Source organism: Eptatretus burgeri, chromosome 6 (genome assembly GCF_056783735.1).
Source record: "Eptatretus burgeri isolate ZD-2024b chromosome 6, Ebu_testis_v1, whole genome shotgun sequence".
NCBI lineage: Eukaryota > Metazoa > Chordata > Myxini > Myxiniformes > Myxinidae > Eptatretus > Eptatretus burgeri.
Window position 1 is genome coordinate 38,192,985 of NC_140966.1, and position 22,153 is coordinate 38,215,137.

General features: G+C 43.7%; 1 protein-coding gene and 1 pseudogene across 3 annotated transcripts in view; both read left to right on the plus strand.

The window, feature by feature from the left end:
• Window positions 1-19,276, plus strand: part of LOC147024571 (cytochrome P450 2J2-like) — a 94,966-nt pseudogene extending 75,690 nt beyond the window's left edge. The window contains exons 10-11 of the transcript XR_015059654.1: window positions 4,777-4,918; window positions 16,494-19,276. The product of XR_015059654.1 is annotated as a cytochrome P450 2J2-like (transcript). The remainder of the gene's footprint in view (window positions 1-4,776; window positions 4,919-16,493) is intronic.
• Window positions 19,277-19,934: 658 nt separating this feature from the next.
• The window catches only part of GRWD1 (glutamate rich WD repeat containing 1), a 35,684-nt gene continuing 33,465 nt past the window's right edge, over window positions 19,935-22,153 (plus strand). Inside the window, exons 1-2 of one of the 2 annotated variants that reach the window (XM_085884618.1) lie at window positions 19,935-20,240; window positions 20,348-20,465. In XM_085884618.1, coding sequence (XP_085740744.1) covers window positions 19,976-20,240; window positions 20,348-20,465 — 383 coding nt within the window. In that variant the 5' untranslated portion in view covers window positions 19,935-19,975. Of the gene's footprint in view, window positions 20,251-20,347; window positions 20,466-22,153 lie in introns of both variants that reach the window. The other variant, XM_085884619.1, reaches the window with a different exon arrangement.

The window sequence follows — 22,153 nt, forward strand, 5'->3', positions numbered from 1 at the left end:
CTTTCGGCTAACGTGTCTACAGTATGACAATATTTCAGTATTAGTTTGACGAGCTTTGTTGGACTCTGTACTTCCGCTGAAGGGTGTAAGTCCACATCCTTAGCTTTGTTACAATGTTTTATTTTATTATTATTATTATTATTATTATTATTATTATTATTATTGGACCTTTTTATTTAAATGGTGGACTCATAAGGCCAACTGATAAAGTTATGATATGGCCATGCTTTCTGTGGGCTCGGATGTATGTACCGGTAGAACCATGCATTATGTCCCTGTGGACCCAGGCCTCTGCATTTGTTTGACCATGTGCTTCGGCCTTTTGGTGAAGTTGCTTGTAAATGTCCCAATTTGATAAGCTTTCTTTGCCCATTTCTCTTGGGGCTGAAGTACAACCGTCTAGTTTTGTTATAATGTTTGGTTTATTTTACTTTTTTGTACAAAAAGGCATCTCTCAGCGCAGGTCCCCAAACGGTGATGTTATGTATGACCATGCATTCTAGCCCTGAATCCATGTGCACTCGAAATCATCACCATCATTTGAAGGGATTTCAGATGTCTTTGGAATAGCAGTAGCTCTATCGTCTACAGCCTCAGCATCTGGAATGGAATTACTTTGAATTAATCATCAGGCACATTTGTCTGCCGAGGAAATTTCATCGGCGTGGGGGATATAGATTATGTTTAGAGTAGTATGGTCAGTATGTCTGCCGAGGTTAGATTACTCTTGTAACAGCGAAAATGTCAGAGTAAGACATATTGTAAAACTTGCAGTGAGTGTCACTTTTAAGACAGTGTAGGGTATGTTTGTTGTGTAAAACCTCCTGAAAATCAGGTGAAACCAGGTGAAGTCTTGTGGCACCAGACATTTAACACCAAAGGCACTGGATAGCACATTGTGCTTTCGGAGGAATGACCATTACAAACTGTTTGGCCGGTAGGCCACATCAGCCATGGTGGCAAGGTTTGCTGCGGAGCCCTGGAGGAATAAAACTCAACCCTTTTGTTCAAGGCTGTCCAACAGGGTGGGACGGCTCTGAAGATGGCCCTGCCCACAAGCAGCAGGTGGCCAGTAATAAAGACTAATAATGAGCCAGTTGATTTTTGCACATCCAATCAGTCCTTTAACAGACATGCACAATTGTAATCTCGATCAGAACCACCCAAATTCACTCAGAGACCAAGTGCTTTTTCAGTGTAATGAAAGGCAACCTGGGATGGGAATACAAAAGAAGCAAAACAGTAATAATGAACCCCAAAACCCATATACACCAGATTCAATGAACTAACGGGAACCTTAATTGTTGCATCACATAAGGTCTCTTTCATTCCACAGGAGAGAGAGAGAGAGAGAGAGAGAGAGAGAGAGAGAGAGAGAGAGAGAGAGAGAGAGAGAGAGAGAGAGAGAGAGAGAGAGAGAGAGAGAGAGAGAGAGAGAGAGAGAGAGAGAGAGAGACTTTGCAAAGAGACACAAGCAGGCAAGGAACAGTTTGTGGCCACAGCCAGGTGCCGGCACAAAGAGAGTGGGCGCAGCTTGCTGTGTGGGCCATGGCTGGAGGCTAACAGCAGCAAAGGACCAGTTCAGGGAGAAACCCAGCGGAGTTTGTGTGCAGGCTCCACAGTGAAATATCTGAGCATCTTCTACCCCATGGCTTTCACCCCACCTTTATTGTTTCTGCCCACACCTGCTATAGTGACGCACCTAGCCCCTCCCCTCTCAGCCGCCATTGGTCTGGAACCCAGTTTTTGGGTGGCGGCATCCCCCTCGACTTTTCACCCTGGTGGTGCTGGTGCTGTGGGACCAATCAGGATCGTGAGGGCAGCTTTTCCTGCCTAAAATTGTACTGACGGCCTCTCGGAACATTTTAGAGGCACATGAAAGTTGGATTCCAAAGGTAAGGGAAGGGATTTCAAGGGATGGTGGCTTTTGGCACAAACATTGGTGGCGGGTAGACGGCATCTTTCTACACATAAAACGACACATAATCTCTGTCACAATCAAATTACTTCACATACATGCGAATACAGTACACCAGGCGTAGTGGCATACGCCTGTAATCCGGCTACTCGGAGGCTTGGGTTGGAGGATCGCTTGAGGACGGGAGCTCTGCGCTGGGCCATGCTATGAGAGAGAGCGTAGGGCATCCCAGAATCATGGCGAAACCCAATCCTTATCCCTGTGTCGTAAGAGGCAACCAGGGTTGCGTCAGGAAGGGCATCCAGAGTAAAACCTATGCCAAATCAGCATGCGGATAATAACGAATGATCCGCTGTAGCGACCCCTAACGGGAGCAGCCGAAGGACGAACAACAACATGTATGTACAATATATATATATATATATATATATATATATATATATATCTTCTTCTTCTTCTTCTTCTTTCGGCTGCTCCTGTTCGGGGTCGCCACAGCGGATCATCCGTATGATCCGCATAGTGATTTGGCACATGTTTTACGCCGGATGCCCTTCCTGACACAACCCTGGTTGCCTCTTACGACACAGGGATATGGTACACCTATTTTAACCAGGGTATACACCGGCCCAGTACACTGGTACTCATTTCGCCGACCTCGGAAGGATGACAGGCTGAGTCAACCCCCTGGTGTATTAATTCAGTGGCCCAACGGGGCTTGAACTCAGGACCTATTGGATCCCAAGCCGCTGCCCTAACCACTGCGCCAACACCAGGCTAATATATATATATATATATATATATATATATATATATATATATATATATATATATATATATATATTAGCATCGGGAAGGGCATCTGGCATAAAGCATGTGCCAAATCACTATGCGGATCATACGGATGATCCGCTGTTGCGACCCCCTAACGGGAGCAGCCGAAAGAAGAAGAAGAAGATATATATATATATATATATATATATATATATATATATATATATATATATATATATATATATATATATATATATATATATATATATATATATATAGGACCAGCTGATTTGAAGCTCACCTGGATCAGGAGCAACAGTCACTCAAACCCCCTGTGATAGTGATGGAACATTTTCGAAAATAGGGACATTTTTGACCCCTTGTAACTTTACACCTGTTCCGAATAAGATGACCATTTCTTTTTTACAAACTGTCCAGATATGTGGAGTTGGGATACAATTTATGTTTTGGGAATTTCTGTTGTGTAAATATATTTTTGTGGCCGTTTAGGATAAAAAATACCCCAAAATTAAACAATTTGGGGGTCACATGCCCTTTGACCCCTGGCAAACTCTAATTTAGCAGGTGTCCCAAATATTGTAAAGCCAATGTCATAAGCTTCAAAGTAAGGTATCATTTTCCAGTGTAATTAATAAAATAGTGAAAATATGGGGAATATTTTGAAGAATGCATGTTTTATTTTGTTATTGTTTGAAATCATGCATTTTGGGGAAAAGGGTTAATTTATGCCCTTTTCGGAAAAATCTCCACTGGCATCCACCCTGGTCAAATGCAGGACCTCATGTCCTAACAATATATGGTGGAAGGCAGCTATATCATGTCCATGTATCCACCATAAGAATCTTAAATTTTCTATTTAGAAATTTTGATTCACCCAATCATGGCTAAAATACCAGCCACTTCACTGATGATGTCATTGTTGTCACCTTATCTACTCCATGGGGAGTTGATGACATATGTATATTCATATATATATATATATATATATATATATATATATATATATATATATATATATATATATATATATATATATATATATATATATATATATATATATATATATATATACCAAGTTTCTATCTTTTTTCCTTGAATGGTTTCGAAGATGTCCAAATTGTTTCCTTTAATCCAATCTTGCTGCCATACCATGTGATGTATGATGTCAGAGTTATCATTAAATATTCTCCATAGGAAGTCCCTCAAATGCATAAAGTTTCGTATCGTTCAGATAAGTGTTTGCAGAAAAAAAAAAAATTAAAACAAAAATATATAGACGTAGACATACACGGATACACAGACAGACAGACATGGGCATTACAATAGTCTTGCAAGTCCTGGTGAGGATCTCCAATCTCCAATTGCTCTTTTTCGTTACTTCTGCCACTGAAGGTAGACAGAGGTTATGTTTTCACTCTTGTCTGTCTGTCTGTCTGTCTGTCTGTCTGTCTGTCTGTTAGCAGGATAACTCAAAAAGTTATGGATGGATTCGAACGAAATTTGGTGGACAGGTTCCGTGTGTGACAACGACGATTGGTTCAATTTTGAAGATCTGGATCCGGATTCGAGAATTTTTAAAGTGATTCATCGCTATTGAGAGATCGGGATAAAAATGATACACTGTATGGCATGATATTTTAAAAAGTTGTGCAGGGATTATGCCAAAACTGGGTGGATGAGTTGGGTAGGTGACAAGAACAACACGATTAGATTTTGGTTAAGGTCCGGATGCAGGTCTGGCATATCAGTGGGATACAAAACGTGAATTGTTCAGCCAACGTGGAGTTAAGCGCTCTTCGTAGTACCGTTCTAGTTTTTAATGTGATATTTTATACTACAGTGTATTCTGACTTTTCATGATGAATCTTTCATTGTTTCTCTTTTTGATGTAATTCACATGTATTTTGGAAAGCTGTCGCAGTACGTGGAATTGAATAAACCATTTTGAATCACTGAATGAATGATTGAATTAATGAATTACTTGTAGAACTCATGATCTTTTTAATATTGAGATTTTGAGAAGCTAGTGTTCTGAGAAACCATTTGTTTTTTGGGTGTTTTTACAGAAAACGTTGGTGCTTCTTAATCTAACCAGCATGCTGAATGACCCTGAGCAGTGGAAAAGTCCGGGAGAGTTCAGACCTGAACATTTTCTGGATGAAGAGGGATGCTTCCAAAAGCCTGAAGCTTTCTTACCATTCCCAGCTGGTGAGCAACTGTTGCTTCACCTTGAACACCATGGCCTCCCCCATGATGGCACTTTTTCCACAGTGTCTAGGGCTCATGGAGGAGCTCGTGTATATCTTGTCGCATTTGCCATCGCACACTGCGAATGTTAATAACGAATCGGTTGAGGAACTGCAAGATTCCGAATCAGTCGTTTGGTGGATGGCTCGATGGCCATCTACTGGGGGCGGTGAGGGTTACGTGGGTTGGGGATACCCCGAGCGGTGTGATAACTGTGTCGAAACATGCTAGGTAGTCCTTATCAAGATTACAATGAGCTTAATTTGTACCTCCAGTAATTTCCCAATGAACTGAAACATTGCGAAGAGTGTGGCAGGATATGCAACCAGGTGGACACATGTTCTTCAGCAATAAGAATAATTTATTACACCACAAGACAACTTAAACATAGAATCACACATGAAAGATTGACTTCAAAAAATGATAGATAAATAAATAAAACATAACAAGGCAGACTTCTTCTTCTTCTTTCTTATGCAGCATAAGGCTGGGGGGGTAACATCATTGGCTGAGGACGTAGTTGTGCTGCTGATGCAATGTCCTCTGTCGATTAGGGGTTTGGAATTTGGTCAAGGTGCCATAGCTCTAATTTAGCAGGTGTCCCATTGGGACACCTACTAAATATATATATATATATATATATATATATATATATATATATATATATATATATATATATATATATATATATATATATATAGCATAGCCAAGGTGCAAAATTTGGAATTTTGGCCAGAGCTCGCCTGCTCTTCCTAAAGGACACCGTGGGATCTTTAATGTCCACCATGTAATACCGCTAGATGTGACACTGAGTTTAATGTCCATCTGATGGATAGCACACACATGGATTCCTCATCATCCCTATGAAACACCAGGATGATAGTTTATAGCTGGACTGAGATTCAAACCCAGGAAAAACAGCATTAAGGTGAATGTGCTCACTTCTCGGCCATGCTGTGAGAACAAGGAAGGGAAAGTAAAACAATTAGTAAAACAAAGGCAAAGTTGAACACACTCATATTCAGCATCCACACCAAAACCACGTGAGATGAGAATGTTCCAGGCAGCAACAGATTGCACAGTAGGAGAAGACATGTTTTGAGACGATTGGTGCATTCTACCAGAACGTTGTACTCGCACGGTGTCTCTCAGGCCTTCCTTCTGATAACTGGTTCCTCACAGCTTCTTGTCCACCGATCCCTCTCCTCACAGTTGCAAGTGTACCCCCTATTCTACTTTCCTTGCTCTTCTGAAGCGTTTCCCAACAGCCGCCTGCCAAAAGTGTGCCACACTCATGCATGGTAACAGTACTGGCTTATAGAGTGGGCTGGTGCCTCTGCCTCACACCTTGCTCAGCTTGATACAGTGGAAGGAATCCAAGGCCTTCTGGATCAATGGAATCTCTGAAGATGTTGCCGAGTCCATGGGCCTATGACTTTCACATTGCAGACAGGTTGGTGGTCTCTGTCGTTTACCGCCTTCTTTCTGGTCTTGCACCCTCTGCTCTTTCCGTGCATTGTTCCCCCCAGGTCTTTGCAGGTCATATGTGGTCCACCAGAAGCCCTCTTCTTGTGAAACTCCCAAAATCCAGAATCGCTGCTCACCTCCACTCATTAGTTCCTCTTTTTTTTCCTGCCTGTGGAACCAACTTCCCCATTCTTTAAAATTTATTCTTCCCTCCAGGTCTTCAAGATAGCTGTTCACTGTGTAATAATGCAAATATAAAATGTGCAATGCAAATATACAATACAACAAGTGATATAGACAAGACACAGGATGTGTTGTGGCATGTGAGAGGGGTCTTAGTCCAGTCAAAATAAGCCAAAATGGGGGCAAACCTCATCCTAATTGCAAGAAAAATGAAACCACTTGTTTTATGTTCCTCCAGCTCTACCTTATCAATGACTAAAAATTCCAAGTAAATGAAGGTATGGAACATGGTGAGTTTTTAGGATGATTGCGACTTTTTAATCTTTTTCAGGCAAGTATGCGGTATTAAAAAAAACTGTGTAATTTGGCCATTTCTTCCCCTATTCCATTCAACTTGGTGTCTATTCCCATGTTTTCTGAGGTGTTCTCTCAGGAAAATATCGTGTAAACCTTGGAGGAATAATAGTATGGAGGCGGTGTGGCGTTACGATCTTGAAGACAATTCCGCCATCTTGGATCACCCATTGCCAGTGGTTAGCAGGTCGGCCGGAAAGCCACTTTTCCCTAATTTTTTATCTCCGAAACTATGAGAGATAGGTGCATACAAGCAACGAGGAGCAACATAAGGACCTTTCCATGGCACGTAAGAAGAGGGATGCCAATGATGTGAACAAGCTACTCACATTCATTGAGGACAAGTCTCCTTTTGGAAATGCTGAAACTCTCAGAAATATAGTAAATGGTGTTATTGCAACAGACAATGTGAATGTCGACAGAGCAGAGGATATTGGCAGTAAAATTTTCAGGGACATGGAAGGAAAACAAGTTTTGAAGTACACATTTAAGAAGAAAGACCAGGCAGTCGCAATGGATTCGAAGTCCAAAATCTCCATCGATGGTGAGGATTGATCCTCTTCTCCTGTTTCAGAGGCTTGTGATGGTCAGCACACAGAAGGAAAGTATTCAGGACGCATTTGGCTATGAACTCTGTGGCTATCCCCCTGCTCTGTTTGAAAAAAGGAATGAACTCTTGAGAGCTAATAAGCCAGCGCTTGCTAACGCTCTATGGGACCTTGCTGGGGATCCTTCTGATTAACAGACGCACATGGAGATTGCAACATTCCAATTTGTCCTTGATGGTGGAGCTCTTCTGCACAAGATACCATGGGAAACTGGGAAGACATACAATGCTATCTGCCAAAATTATGTTGCTCATGTCAAAAGGTATGGAAACCCAGTCATAGTGTTTGATGGTTACCAGAGTGGTCCAACTCCAAAGGATGGGACTCACAGAAGACGCATTGGTACCAAACAGGCCCAAGGAGTTCAGTTTCATGAAAACATGCCTCTTCAAATGAAAAAGGATGAATTCCTGTCAAACAAAGAGAATAAGCAACGTTTCATAAATCTCCTTGGAAAGCATCTTGAAATGGCCGGCTGTGATGTTCATCATGCAAAAGGAGATGCTGATCTTTTGAGAGTGAAGACGGCACTGGTAGTGGCCAAGAAAGGTCGGACCATTCTGGTTGGCAGCGACACAGATCTCCTGGTTTTGCTTATCCATTACACAACTAAGAAGCACATGAATATATATTTCCAGCCCCAGGCTAAAGCAGGTTCTGCCATCCGATACCTTGATGTCAAGAAGCTGAAAAAGACTCTAGGTGAGAAAGTTTGCAGAAACATCTTGTTTCTTCATGCTGTTCTCGGATGTGATACTACTTCAAGGTTGTTTGGTCATGGAAAAGCTGTAGTTCTTTCATTGGCAAAGAACAGTCCATCTTTTGTCAAGGCAGCTGAAGTTTTCAATGATCCGGGAAGATCAAACGAAGGAATTGCAGAACCAGGTGAAAAAGCTCTGATGTGCATATTCAAAGCAAATCTGGGGGTCACAAGGAACTTGGACATACTTTGCCATCAAAAGTACCTTGAACTTCTGGCCACCAAAAAACAAGTGGTCCACCCAAAATCCCTACCTCCAACTCGGACAGCTGCCAAGTATCACTCCTTGCGCGTATATCATCAGGTGCAGACATGGAAAGGAGAAGAACTTAATTCAGAGACATGGGGTTGGAGGGTGCAAGGAGAAACATTATTTCCAGTGGCAAGTGACTTGGATTTCGCACCAGAAGAACTGCGAAAAGTAGTTAGATGCCGCTGCAAATCTGGCTGCCAAACCAAGCACTGCGGGTGTCGGCAACAAGGACTGCCCTGTAATCCAGCATGTGGGGAATGCATAGGTGTATGTGAGAACATGAGTGACCAAGGTAACAAAATGACTGATGATACTTTTTAATGTTTGCAACAATGCCGAGTAAGGAAAAGGTATCCTTATCTAAATTAGGCCGTACCTATGTGCGTGTGTGGGGTTGGCGGGGGGGGTGGGGGGGGGGGTAGCAGGCTGGTCCTCAGTTTGACCATGGGCATGGTTTAAAGGACATTTAAATATCAAATGTGACCTTAACAATAAATATTAATAGTAAAATTCAACGTAGATGATTGAACTTTGACCTATCCTAGTGTTTGTAACCTATGACCCAATTTCGCCAGGTCCCTATATATGCCAGATTTTGGACACCCCCAGAAATCTATGTTCCACACCAGGAACTTCTTGGAATTTTTAATATGTTATTACATGTACTTAAAGCAGACAAATAAAAGTGGTTTCATTTTTCTTGCAATTAGTGTGACCTCCAACCTTATTTTGACTGGACTACTGGTGAACTGGGCCAGAGCGATGGATGTGGATTCGTAAGCTCTCAGGCACAGCCTTGTACCCAAATTATAACCTGGTTGCTTTATCTATACCAATAAATGTCAATGTGTGTGTGTGTGTGTGTGTGTGTGTGTTTGTGTGTGTGTGTTTGTGTGTGTGTGTGTGTGTGTGTGTGTGTGTGTGTGTGTGTGTGTGTGTGTGTTTGTGTGTGTGTGTGTGTCCTCCATAACTCCAAAACCATTAAACCTAGGAGCCTGAAAGTTTGCATGCATATGAAGAAAACTCCAAGGAAGTGGAAGAGTGAAAATTGGGTGTTTGGGTTAATTAAAACACCGCTTTTGAAGATAATTATATCCTTCATCAGGTGATCCTCAGCCACCGTGCTCTCTTGGGTCTTAAAGTGTTTCCTGAGTAACCTCACTGGACTCTGAAGCCGCCATGTTTTTTGGCCTGCTCAACCATGCCTTGACTTGGAACAGGCCGCAACGATTTCTTAACGATAAAGTTTTTTTTTCACTTTGCACACACATATTGAATGCCTGTTCATCATAGCTACGAATCACTGTATACATCAGTTTTGTAAGTACATACTATCACACACACACACACACACACACACACACACACACACACACACACACACACACACACACACACACACACACACACACACACACACACACACACACACACAAGCATTTAAAGGCCATTTTCCCCGCTAAAGCGGGGGTTAGCCTTGCAGGCCCCATGACAATCTTCTCCACTTTACCCTGTTTTCTGCATCTCCCCTTCTTAATCCCCTTGCCCACATTTCTTCTTCCACCACATTTAGCCAAGTTTTTCTCGGTCTTCCCCGTCCTCTACTTCCGACTACACTCATTTCCAACACTCCTCTCACCCAGTCACTTTCATCCTTCCTCAACACATGACCCAACCATCTCAACCTGTTTCTCTTCACAACCTCCATCACAGACTCTATTCCCATCATCTTCCGCAAGTCATCATTTGTCTTCCTCTCTCTCAACGATACTCCACACATCCACCGAACCATTCGCATTTCCACCCTTTCCAGACTTTGTTGCTGCTCCATGTTCAGTACCCATGTGTCACTCCCATAAATCATCGTACTCCTCACACATGAAGCATACACCTTTCCCTTCAGCTTCAACGACACTCCCCTCTTTGTCAGCACGCCACTCAGTTCCCGTAACTTCTTCCATGCACATCTCACTCCTGCAACCGTCGAAGAGTCTGATCCACCTTCTCCATTCAGCATGTCTCCGAGATAGCAAAATGTTTTCACCCCTTCCAGCTTCACACCATCTCCAAGATCCAACTCAACAATCCCTTCATCTGCTGCTCCCTCGATGCACACCTTACACTTGAATGTAGCTGCCACACTGGTTAATGACCCTCTCACCCCACTACATTTTCGATGAACCCATTCAGCACACATTGTACACTGAATGGAGTTCACTCCGACACCCTTCCTGCACACAGCACACGGCCACTTCCCAGTTCTTTCCACCTCACCACATGCTTTACCACTTGCCATCACCTTCGTCTTTCCGATATTCACCTTCAAACCTTTTGCCTCCGTACATTCCTTCCACTTGTTCATCTTCTCCTTCAGTCCATCCATACTCTCTGCAATCAACACCAGATCATCTGCATACAGCAGCTCCCATGGTAAACCCTCCTTTACCGTCCGAGCCAGCACCTCCATCACAACTACAAATACAAGTGGAGTTAGTACCGACCCCTGGTGCACTCCCACCTTCACTTCAAACTCACCACTGTTCCCATCCTTCGTCCTTACAGCTGTGCGCGCTCTCTCGTACATTGCCATCACGACTCTGATCAACCATTCCTCCACTCCGAACTTCCTCAATGCCCATGTCATAACTTCACGTGGGACCCTATCAAATGCTTTCTCCAGATCAACAAACCCAAAAAACAACTTCTTCCTCTTCTCCATGTACTTCTCCTGCAACTGCCTGACAATAAAAATTGCATCTGTCGTTCCTCTTCCTGGCATAAATCCAAACTGCATTTCATCAATCTTTACCTTCTTCCTTATCCTCTTCTCCAACACCCTTTCCAATACCTTCATTCCATGCTCCAATAACTTTATTGCTCTATAGGAGCCACAGTCCAGAGGGTCAACCTTTCCCCTTGTACAGAGGGACGAGGGTACTCAGTTCCCAATCCACTGGAATGCGGCCTTCTTTCACCACCAGATTACAGATCTCTGTCATTCTCTTCACACCCCCAACTTCCCGCTGCCTTCAACATATCTCCCACAACTCCCGTCGGCCCTCCTGCTTTTCTACTCTTCATTGCTCTTATAGCTTCCTCAACTTCCTTCTCAGTTATCTTCTCTGCTGGTCCTAAAACTGGGTTACTCTCGATGTTTCTATCCCATTCATTTTCTACATTCAACAGCCTTTCCATATATCTCTTCCATCTTCCTTTAATTCCGTCTGAATCCACAACAATTTGTCGCACTTCATCCTTCAAGCAACTCACCCCCGTCACATCAAATCTCTCTCTCGCTATCTGCTTTGCAATCCTGAATACCGCTCTCTTACCCTCCTCTGAATCCAAGCGTTCTCCGAACATTTTCCTATGGGCCTCCTGCGCCTTTGCAACCTCTTTCTTTGCAGCCTCCTTGGCTACCTGACAAACTTTTATGTGCAGCCTCTTCTTCCACCGTATCCTTTGCCTTTTGCCATTCCTTGAACTTCTTCCTCTTCTCTTCAATCGTCTTTCCAACTTCATCATCCCACCACTATGTTTCCGAGTGCCTCGGTGGTCCTTTTGTCCATCCACATACCTCACCAACGGCTCCCAATAGACTAGCTTTCATTGACATCCAACCACTTTCAAGCTCAACCACATCATCTTCAACCATACTCAGCCTCTCTCTTAATGCTTCCTTCACTGTCGCCTCTTTCAACCTCCACACCTTCATCCTCGGTTGGTACTTCACCCGCCGAATTCTCCGCGCACCTTTCACCCTTATATCGCAGACAACCAGGAGGTGCTGCGAAACAGTCTCCTCCCCTGGGATCACCTTTGTGTCCCGGAGGTTTCCCCTATCTCGCTGACGCACCATCAGGTAGTCAATGGTTGTCGTCAACCCACCTGACGTGTATGTAATAAGCTTATTATTCACTTTCTGGAATTGAGTATTACAGAGCAACAAATCAGCTCCATCAGCAAACTCCAAGATCCTTTCACCTTCTCCATTTCTCACACCATATCCATAACCCTCATGGACTCCCTCAAAACCGTCTGGACTCCTTCCCACATGTCCATTCAAGTCTCCTCCAACCACAACAACTTCCTCATCTTTCACATTTTCCATCAACTTCTCCATCGCACACCAGAACATGTTCTTCTCTTCATCGCTTCGACCGACCTGCGGGGCATATCCCGAGATGACGTTCACCAAGAGATTTCCGATCACAATTCTCACCATCATCAACCTTTCACTCACTCTAGTCACAGTCACTACACTGTCTACAAACTCCTCAGAAAACATTACACCAACACCATGCACGCCTTCCGGGCACCCTTGCCACATAAACTTGTACTTCTGCCCCTGCCTACCCTTCACCATTCTCACACCACTTCCCTTCCACCGTGTCTCCTGCACACAACATATGTCCACTCTTCTTCTGACCAATGTTTCAACCACTTCTCCAGATCTCCCTCTCATTGTCCCCACATTCCATGTTCCAAACCTCAGAAACCGATCTCCACGTGGGGCATCAGACGATTGGTCATCATAAATGGAAAAATTTCCTCCCTTGCTTTGATCGGGTTCCCCACCTTGAGTTTTAACGAGAGGGGGTGAGGACCCCCACGGGGTACTTCGGGCTGTACCCTGCCCATCAGTTGTACTCATCATGGTTTCCTTTTGAGGCGATGTTTTTATGGCCGGATGCCCTTCCTGATGCCAACCATTTTAGTCGCCTTTTACGACACGCAGGGATACGGTGTACCTATTCTTATCATAATTAATGATAAATTCACATAAGGAATCATTAACTGTCGAAGAAAACTCCGTTTTTGGTCAGGTTTCAAATGCAGCAGAATTGTGTCATTTTTTCATGCATGCATGGAGAGAGTAACACACAGTAACTGTACAGAATCTCTCTGACTGGGCACTCCAGTCAGAGCCTTTTTATACATACAAGTAAGCAAGGGTGCAGTTACATTGCATAGGAAGGTTAAGAAAAAAACAGGATATATCTGGCAAGGGTGCAGATAACCAAGGGTGTCTATGTGCAAATTTACTTCTACATTGCCTCCTTTTGACCTTCCTATGATTACATAGATTCAGTTGTAATTTTACATTGCTCTTGAAATTCCTGTTCAACATTGGCCTCTGCAGGGGAAGGCATATTTCAAGAAACCATTCCAGAAAAACTAGTTTTCTTGAAACAAGCTGATAACAGAGAGGTAATACATCTTATAGTACAATAACCAGAGCAGCTACAATAAGCATAAGTGCAATAAAAATATACTGCAATAATCTAGAACCGCACATATATCCCCTTGCGCTACAAGCAGCAAGTCCAGGACGCGGTTCTGCATAGCCACCATCCGAATGGTAACCATTTCAGCATTTACATCAGCAAGGCCATTGGAAGTTTAATTGGCAAGTCTTTCCCAGGAGGTCACCATATTGATGAGTTCTCTGGCAGCCTTCCCTGTGCCATACCAAGTAAAAGCAATCATAAAGAGCCTTTCGGTCTCGGCAATGGCTCTTATTCAGACATGGGGTTTGAAACGGGGAGTTGGTTAATTTGCACATGTGGGGGAACTAAATAACCTAAGTAACAGGAACCTGGCCAACTTTCAGGAAGCCAGGGATATGCTCTATACCCATATATTAAATACATGTTATTCAAACTTACTTGTGGTATAGTAAGGTGGGAATCCATCACATTCAGTTGGACATTCTGATATCCCGGTAACCCGGTAACCCTGCAATGATCAGATTTCCCATTGTCTCATTGGTTACATAATATTGACAGGTGGAGTTTCCCAAGTATCGGCTAGGAATGAGCATATTTTGAGGTCCAAATAGACAAATAAGCCCCAAAACCTCAGGTTTGTGTTCTTTCTCCCTTACTGTACTCACTTTTCATGCATGACTGCAAGTCGTCTTTTAGCAATTGTTTGATTACTAAATTTGCTGATGATACTACCATTGCTGGCCTTATTGACATGAGTGAGGATAACTATCAGAAACAAGTGGATATTATAGTTGACTGGTTCTTGTAGTTGTTCTCAAAATAATCTGGAGTTAAATGTTGTGAAAAGCAAGGAACTTATTGCAGACTTTCGGCAAAATGATTCTGAAATCCAACCACGTTTTATAGATGGGAATAGAGTCGAAATTGTGGAATCTTTTAAATTCCTTGGAATTTGCATTTCATCGTTAAATGGTGGTCAGTTCATATTGATCATTGTGTTAAGAAGGCTGCCATCTTGATGCAGCCAGCAAGGAGATGCCTGCTATGAAGTCATCCCCGAGATAACAGCAGGGTAGCATATTCATTGAGTATATTAACCAGTAGATTAGAGCAACCAACATACAGAGGGGTGAAGTTGGTTCTTTGTAGTCAGGGATTGGGTTCACATACAGTGGACCCCCTTCTTCTTTTTCTTGTGTATGGCAGCTTGGCTGCCGGGTAGCTTTCATTTTGTTGGGGGCGTGGCTGTGTCACTGATGCTGTGTCCCTATAACAGTACACTGGTACTCGTTTCCCCGACCTTGAAAGGATGACAGGCTCAGTCAACCCCACCTGGTGTTAATTCAGCAGCCAACGGGGCTAAAACTCAGGACCCTAAGATCCCAAGCCAGCCACCCTCGTAGCGAAGCCAACACCAGGCTTAGTGGACCCCCTAATCCTCCTTTACTATTTGAGTCAGTTTTAAAATGAATTTCACCACATGAAATTCAGTGTACAGCAGCAGTTCCTTCTACATTTTTACTCTCTTCTGCTTGAAGCAAACTTCTGGCTCTTTAAATATCTTTTGCAAACTGTCAGTGTTTCTTTGATCCTCATTTTGTTATTGTGGGTCAGGCCATGGCAGCCTTTGGTGTTGTCTCTTATCTTTCCTGAGGTGCCGTTGGTTTCTCTTCTCATATGATGTTGTTCCTGTCGATACCAATTCAGCCTTGACAAGTTTATTGTGCCATTAAATAAACCAACTTGGACATTAAACAGCCTAAATAATTATTTTGCCAAAGTACAAAACACTTTCTTCATCAGAGTACATTTAAATAACCTTTAAGTATTAAGTAAATTTTTTGTCGAACTAGAAGGGCACACGGTGGGGTGGAGCGCATACCTCCACCATGCAATACCTGATCCACGAGAACATATTGGGTCCAAGAGATTTTTGAAATATCATGCTATACAGTACTATATCGTTTGTGGCACTATCTCTCAATGGTGAAGAATCACTTAAAAATTCTAGTAGTCGGATCCGGATTCCGGATCTTCACCAAAATCGAATCAGTTCATCCTTGTCACACACTGAACCTGCCCACCAAATTTCATCCGAATACATCTGCAATTTTTTGAGATATCCTGCACACAAATAAACACAAATAAACAAACATAGAGAGAGGGGTGAAAACATAACCTCCTTCACCTTTGGTTGCGGAGGTAATAACTATAAAGTAAAGTAGAGTAAATATCTTCATTCCAGGGGCCAGACCTGATTTCTGATGGTAGAAGGTACTTCGACAGCGAGAAAATTTCAGTTGCTGTCAGGTGTTAGGCCAATAGGGATAGACTAATGGATAGATAGATAGATCTCATGATAGGGGTAGTGAGGGTGGATGTAGATTCTGAAAAACGGTGAAATTCTGTTTTTAATGACAAATAAAGTCTCTTCATACATGTCGTCCCACACATTCATGTTAAATATGCATAAATATTTTGCGTAAGCAAAGGCAGGATGAAGATTATATGCATATTTACTTCATGAATTCATATTCACAAATCAATTTAACATGAAATTTATTCGGGATATGCAACAGAGTGATAAAAGAATGTCCTTATTTAAAGAGCTATCACAAGAAATGTACCTTAAAGTAGTAAAAAAAAAAATGTTCAGAATAACAATAAGAAACCCTTGCAGCAACCATATGATGGACCTTACAAAGTTCTACAACACTCCGAGAAGACCTTCATTCTCAATCTTAACGGTGGTCGTGAGTCTCCATAGATCGCTTGAAGCCAGCTTTTCTTGACTCAACACCAGAGGCGACACTCCCACTGATCAACAGGTTGACTCCTACTACAAAATATCCTTACTGTGGTAAACGACTCACTCTGGGCATCATGTACACTTCCCAGCACAATATTTATGAGAGTACATTTTGATGTTGATCATTTCTCTTTGCTGTGACTATTATTTTTACATGGACAGTCAACATCTCTGATTCTCCAACATTATGCATTTTGTTTGTACCTTCTGTTCGATTAACGCACTAGGAGGAGGAGTACTGTAGTGGCATCATCTTGCCTTTCATGTTATAATATGTGAATATGCATGAACTCAGGTTGATTGAGGGTTTTCCGATAATGCGGTGCAACCAGAAGTGAGACGAGCAGGTTGTTTGGTCACGGTTGGAATAAAGGATTGACTCGGATTCCGAACACCGAGGACGTCTTTTTCTTTCCACGCTAAAGACCTCTTAGACCCTTTAGATCACTTCAGACCCTTAGGACCCTTTCATCCCTTTTGGGTCTAAAATGATTTAAGGGTCTTTTCACTGAACAAAAACTAATGGAACATTTTTCATCAATTCAGGACCTGTTAATCCTACATAGTTGTCACTACGCGAATACAGTTGTGCTATCAAGCCCTTCATCCCCCACAGGCCCTTAATTACTCTGGGGAACATGAAGCGAAAAGCAGGGTTAACCAATTTGTTAACTTCTGTCTGTCTGTCTGTCTGTCTGTCCTTTTGTCTACATACGTCAGTTAATGATCGAGAACTGCTTGATTTCAATGGAATGTTATATTTTGAACACAAATCAGAGTATGAATAAGAAAACAAACCTGTAGTTTAGCAGTACTATGGCTCTGAAATCATCCCGATCACGCATGCACAGAAATGAGCGAGATGATTTTTATACTATGTCTGCCTCTCTGACAGTTAAACGGAATTGAAAAGCATTCCAAACAGGAAACATACTGTTTTTAAGGATGTCATAAAGGACACAAACAACAGGCAAGAATAACTCATATAACGTGTTAAATAATATGGTGTAAAAGACGCTGCATGAACAATGGTAAACTACCAGGAATTTTTTTCTCTGACCTTAAAAAATCTTTATTCTATTTATATTGAATTATATACTTGAACATTGCAGAACACAAATTGCCTTTTTCGCACTTTTAAAACCTTTCCGTTTAGAAGTACTTAGGCAAAATATTACGGCATTTAACATCATCACGACCAATTAAATTTGCTGCTCGTAGACCCCACCCACGTCCTTGTTTCTCAAGACAGCGTGGGGTAAGGTGTTCTATGAACTCTCTAGTTTTCCAATGAATCAAACTGAAAATCAATTTTATCACATAATGCACCCCAACTATGACCAATCTCTGTTGGGAGACGAGCATCTGTCCCAATTGGGACGATTCATTTTAAACTTACCCTGTGCATTGACAAGTCCCATATAAGACCTACCCATCAGTGTTAAGACGCAATCAAACCAGATGCAGTCTCTCCCTCTGGGAAGTCTGAATGTGGGTACTGACAGCATCGTCCTTCCAATAGTAGGCATCCATTAAACCAAGCCTGCCATGTTCACATGAGGTAATCCCTAATCCCACAAGGTTCAAAGTCTACTCACTGGCAGAATGGTCAAAGGTTTGGGTAGAACGCGCCAGTCTACGAACCTTCGGGCCTTGCGCCGGTCGGTCCATGTCCTCGGGAGTTTGGAGCATGGGAGCTGCAAGCTGTTAGTATTAGTTGTTTTGGGCTAGTTCAGAAAGTTCTCCAACTCTTTTGTTGTACAGAGGCACATCCCTTTCTTGCAAGTATGTTTCCAATTATTTTTGGCTTCTTTTAGAAGCGATGTGAGCCTTATCTGAATGATATGCATGATATACGTTCGGCTGCCCCGATTAACCCCAGTGCCAGGGATTTCTGCGCACGTGCGCTGAACATTCTGGGACAGATTACGTCATTTCTAAAGTCGTGTATTGTTCTGGCTCCATTTTTTTTTGTAGGAGCACGTGAATTGTGTGACATATTGGATTTAAGTAAAGTAAATTGGTGATTGCAATGGTGATACTACTTGGCTCATTCTTGTAATTGTATGATAGTGACGCCCCTGTCACACCTTAACGATTTAGCCAGCGTATGGCAACGTATCAAAATTTATCTAAAACGCTGGCGTACGCTGAACTATTATTTTTTTTTCAGTCTTGGGCATATAATAGTGTATTCATAACGAGTTGGACGTATGCATAATGTATTAGTAACGTACACAGAACATTTCGATAACTTATAGATAACTTATACCAACGAATGCAGAGCGTGTTGCCGGCGTTTACAACTTATGCCCAACGATAGTCTAACCTATGCATAGCGCGCAGCGTATCGCCGACGATCACGTGGCGTAGCCTATTAAAAGGCTGCTGCTCGACAATTCAAGCCGCTGTCACACCTTGACGTTTTAGCCAGCGTATGCTGACGTATGAAAAATTTGGCGAATATGCTGGCACACGTCGGATACGTTATGGGTAAGTTTTGTATACGTTAAGAGCACGCTGGAGCACAAAATCCTGTGGACGACTCCCACCGATGCATTTTGTGCATGCACAAAATTTGTCGACGAGCTCGGCGTACTACGATGTATGCCAGCGTGCTTCAGCGTGCTCTTAACATATACAAAACTTACCCATAACGTATTCGACGTGTGCCAGCGTATTCGCCCAATTTTTCATACGTCGGCATACGCTGGCTAAAACGTCAATGTGTGACAGCGGCTTGAGATGGTCTTTTGTGCCGTCAGGGCAAAGGTGCATATTTCTCTGAGGAAGTCCTTCAGACCGAGTTGGAGTTGCGTTAGGGTGTTGGTGTTGGTGTTGACTTCATGGTTAGGGTGGTGGGCTTGGGATCCTAGGATCCTGAGTTCAAATACCATTCGGCTGTTGAATTAATACCAGGTGGGGTTGACTCTGCTTGTCATCGTTCCGAGGTCGGCAAAATGAGTGCCGGCTTGCTGGTATCCTGCGTCGGAGTGGTGACCCGAGTAGGCAGCAGTAGGCAGCACCAACGCTGCGCACAGAGTATGATCCCAATGGATGGATTCCTCCACTCACACACCTATCTTACATAATATGTTCAAACCTTGTTTTCTCATTTCATTACGTTCTGTACACTGTTAGGTGGCCATGTGGGTATAGTAAATAGCAGTGTTTCAGCACTCGGTTTTCTTTTTCGTTTGACGACAACTTGTTTAACTCTTATTATCTTTAACATTTGTATATATAAATATATATATATTTGTTTAGTTGAAGACAATGGTATTTTAACTGTATGAGGAGTATTCATTTCCCCCGGAATATTTCTCCTTCCGCTTACTCTGTCCGTGGAGCAAATGGCGAGCGACGTTGAGGCGATGGAGGCAGATCGTGAAGAAGATGTGAATGAGGAGGAGCAAGATGAGGAATTCGTAGATGATGATGATGATGATGAAGAAGAAGAGGATGACGAGGAGGAGGAGGACGAGGGTAATGAGAAGAAGAGTCCCGAAGGTTCGAGTTGTGACCCACGTGTTTTTTTACCTGGCGATCCGCTGGCAGTGGATGAGACGTTGGAAAGGGACGAGTCTGCGTACGTCATGTACCACCAGGCGCAAACAGGTACCCGGAAGTAAGTGTTTGTTTTGCGATGATTTCCCCTTGGTAGTTGTGGAATTTGTGTTTTTTACCTCACCTTGTGCGCTCGTTTTTCTCTCTGCGTGTTTAAGGGGCTCCGTGCCTGAGCTTTGACGTTATTCGTGACCCTCTTGGTGAAGATCGCACCGGCTTCCCGATGACCATGTTCCTGGTGGCCGGTACACAGGCCGACAGCGCACATGCGAACAGGTGACCGGCGTAACCCTATACACCGCCCCATTTACCCAATGTATGGTCGTCAGGAAGGACAGCTCCATTTGCGTATCTTGATTTTATTTATTTTTTCCCACGATCTTGTACAGGATAAAGACGGTGCTCAACATCGATGTACTTTTACATGGATTGTAAGGATATCTGTGGACGATGGACGAATGTTTGGTTCTGTTGGGTTTGACCTGGGTTCTTTTTCGTCATTGGTTACAGGTTCGGGTGCGAACACCAATAAGTTAACGCATTGTTCGTCGAAATAATGTCATGGAGTGTGTGGGTACAATGTCTGGGTGGAGGGTGACACAGAGAACCGGTTAAAATGTGGCGAGAAGTGTTTTTCTTCCAAGGGACATTCCAGGCTTGTCCTCTGATTATTGTGGATCTGTGTTGGATACGCTTGTCCAGAAGGACTGATCGCCCTCGGTACTTCCTCCTTCCACGGGGAGGTTAAACCGCTCGCTCGGACAGATCTACAAGGGAGTCTGTGAGGGAATAACGTTGTAACATACGAACGCAGTCGTTTGGCAGACGGCAACGCCTGTGTAAACGTGGTAGTTCGTATTTTGTTTCAAACCAGCACAACACCCGGGAAGAATCTTGGAACGTTGATGGTCCTGACATGGTGACCCAAGGAGTGCCAACTCCCACCCGGCTGACGCTGAGGAGACGACGACGACTCCCACCCGGCTGACGCTGAGGAGACGACGACGACGACTCCCACCCGGCTGACGCTGAGGAGACGACGACGACGACTCCCACCCGGCTGACGCTGAGGAGACGACGACGACGACTCCCACCCGGCTGACGCTGAGGAGACGACGACGACGACTCCCACCCGGCTGACGCTGAGGAGACGACGACGACGACGACTCCCACCCGGCTGACGCTGAGGAGACGACGACGACGACGGCTCCCACCCGGCTGACGCTGAGGAGACGACGACGACGACGGCTCCCACCCGGCTGACGCTGAGGAGACGACGACGACGACGGCTCCCACCCGGCTGACGCTGAGGAGACGACGACGACGACGGCTCCCACCCGGCTGACGCTGAGGAGACGACGACGACGACGGCTCCCACCCGGCTGACGCTGAGGAGACGACGACGACGACGACGGCTCCCACCCGGCTGACGCTGAGGAGACGACGACGACGACGACTCCCACCCGGCTGACGCTGAGGAGACGACGACGACTCCCACCCGGCTGACGCTGAGGATGCAATATACCAGCATGCTGGCACTCATTTTGCCGACCTCGTTAGGATGACAGGCCGAGTTAACCCCACCTGGTATTAATTCAACAACTGAGCGGGATTTGAACTCAGGACCCTAGGACCCTAGGATCCAAAGCCCACCACCCTAACCATTAAGCCAACACCAGGCACACAAAGTTTTGAGAAAAAGGACATGGGAAGAGTCTTTTCAACTATTGCTTTGTCTATATTTCCTATGAGCCGCCATTTTGTTTTATCTCGATTATTCCCCAACACTGAGAGCATGAGCGGCAAATCCGATTGGTCGAGATGGCATCATTTTTTTTTTTTTATTTTTTATTTTTTTTTTTTTTTGTATACCTTGGTCAAGGCTCGTATGAGAGCTAACACACAACTCACAGCAATGAGGCATGAGACAAGAGGGGCGGGAGTGGAAGGGACAAAACATTGGG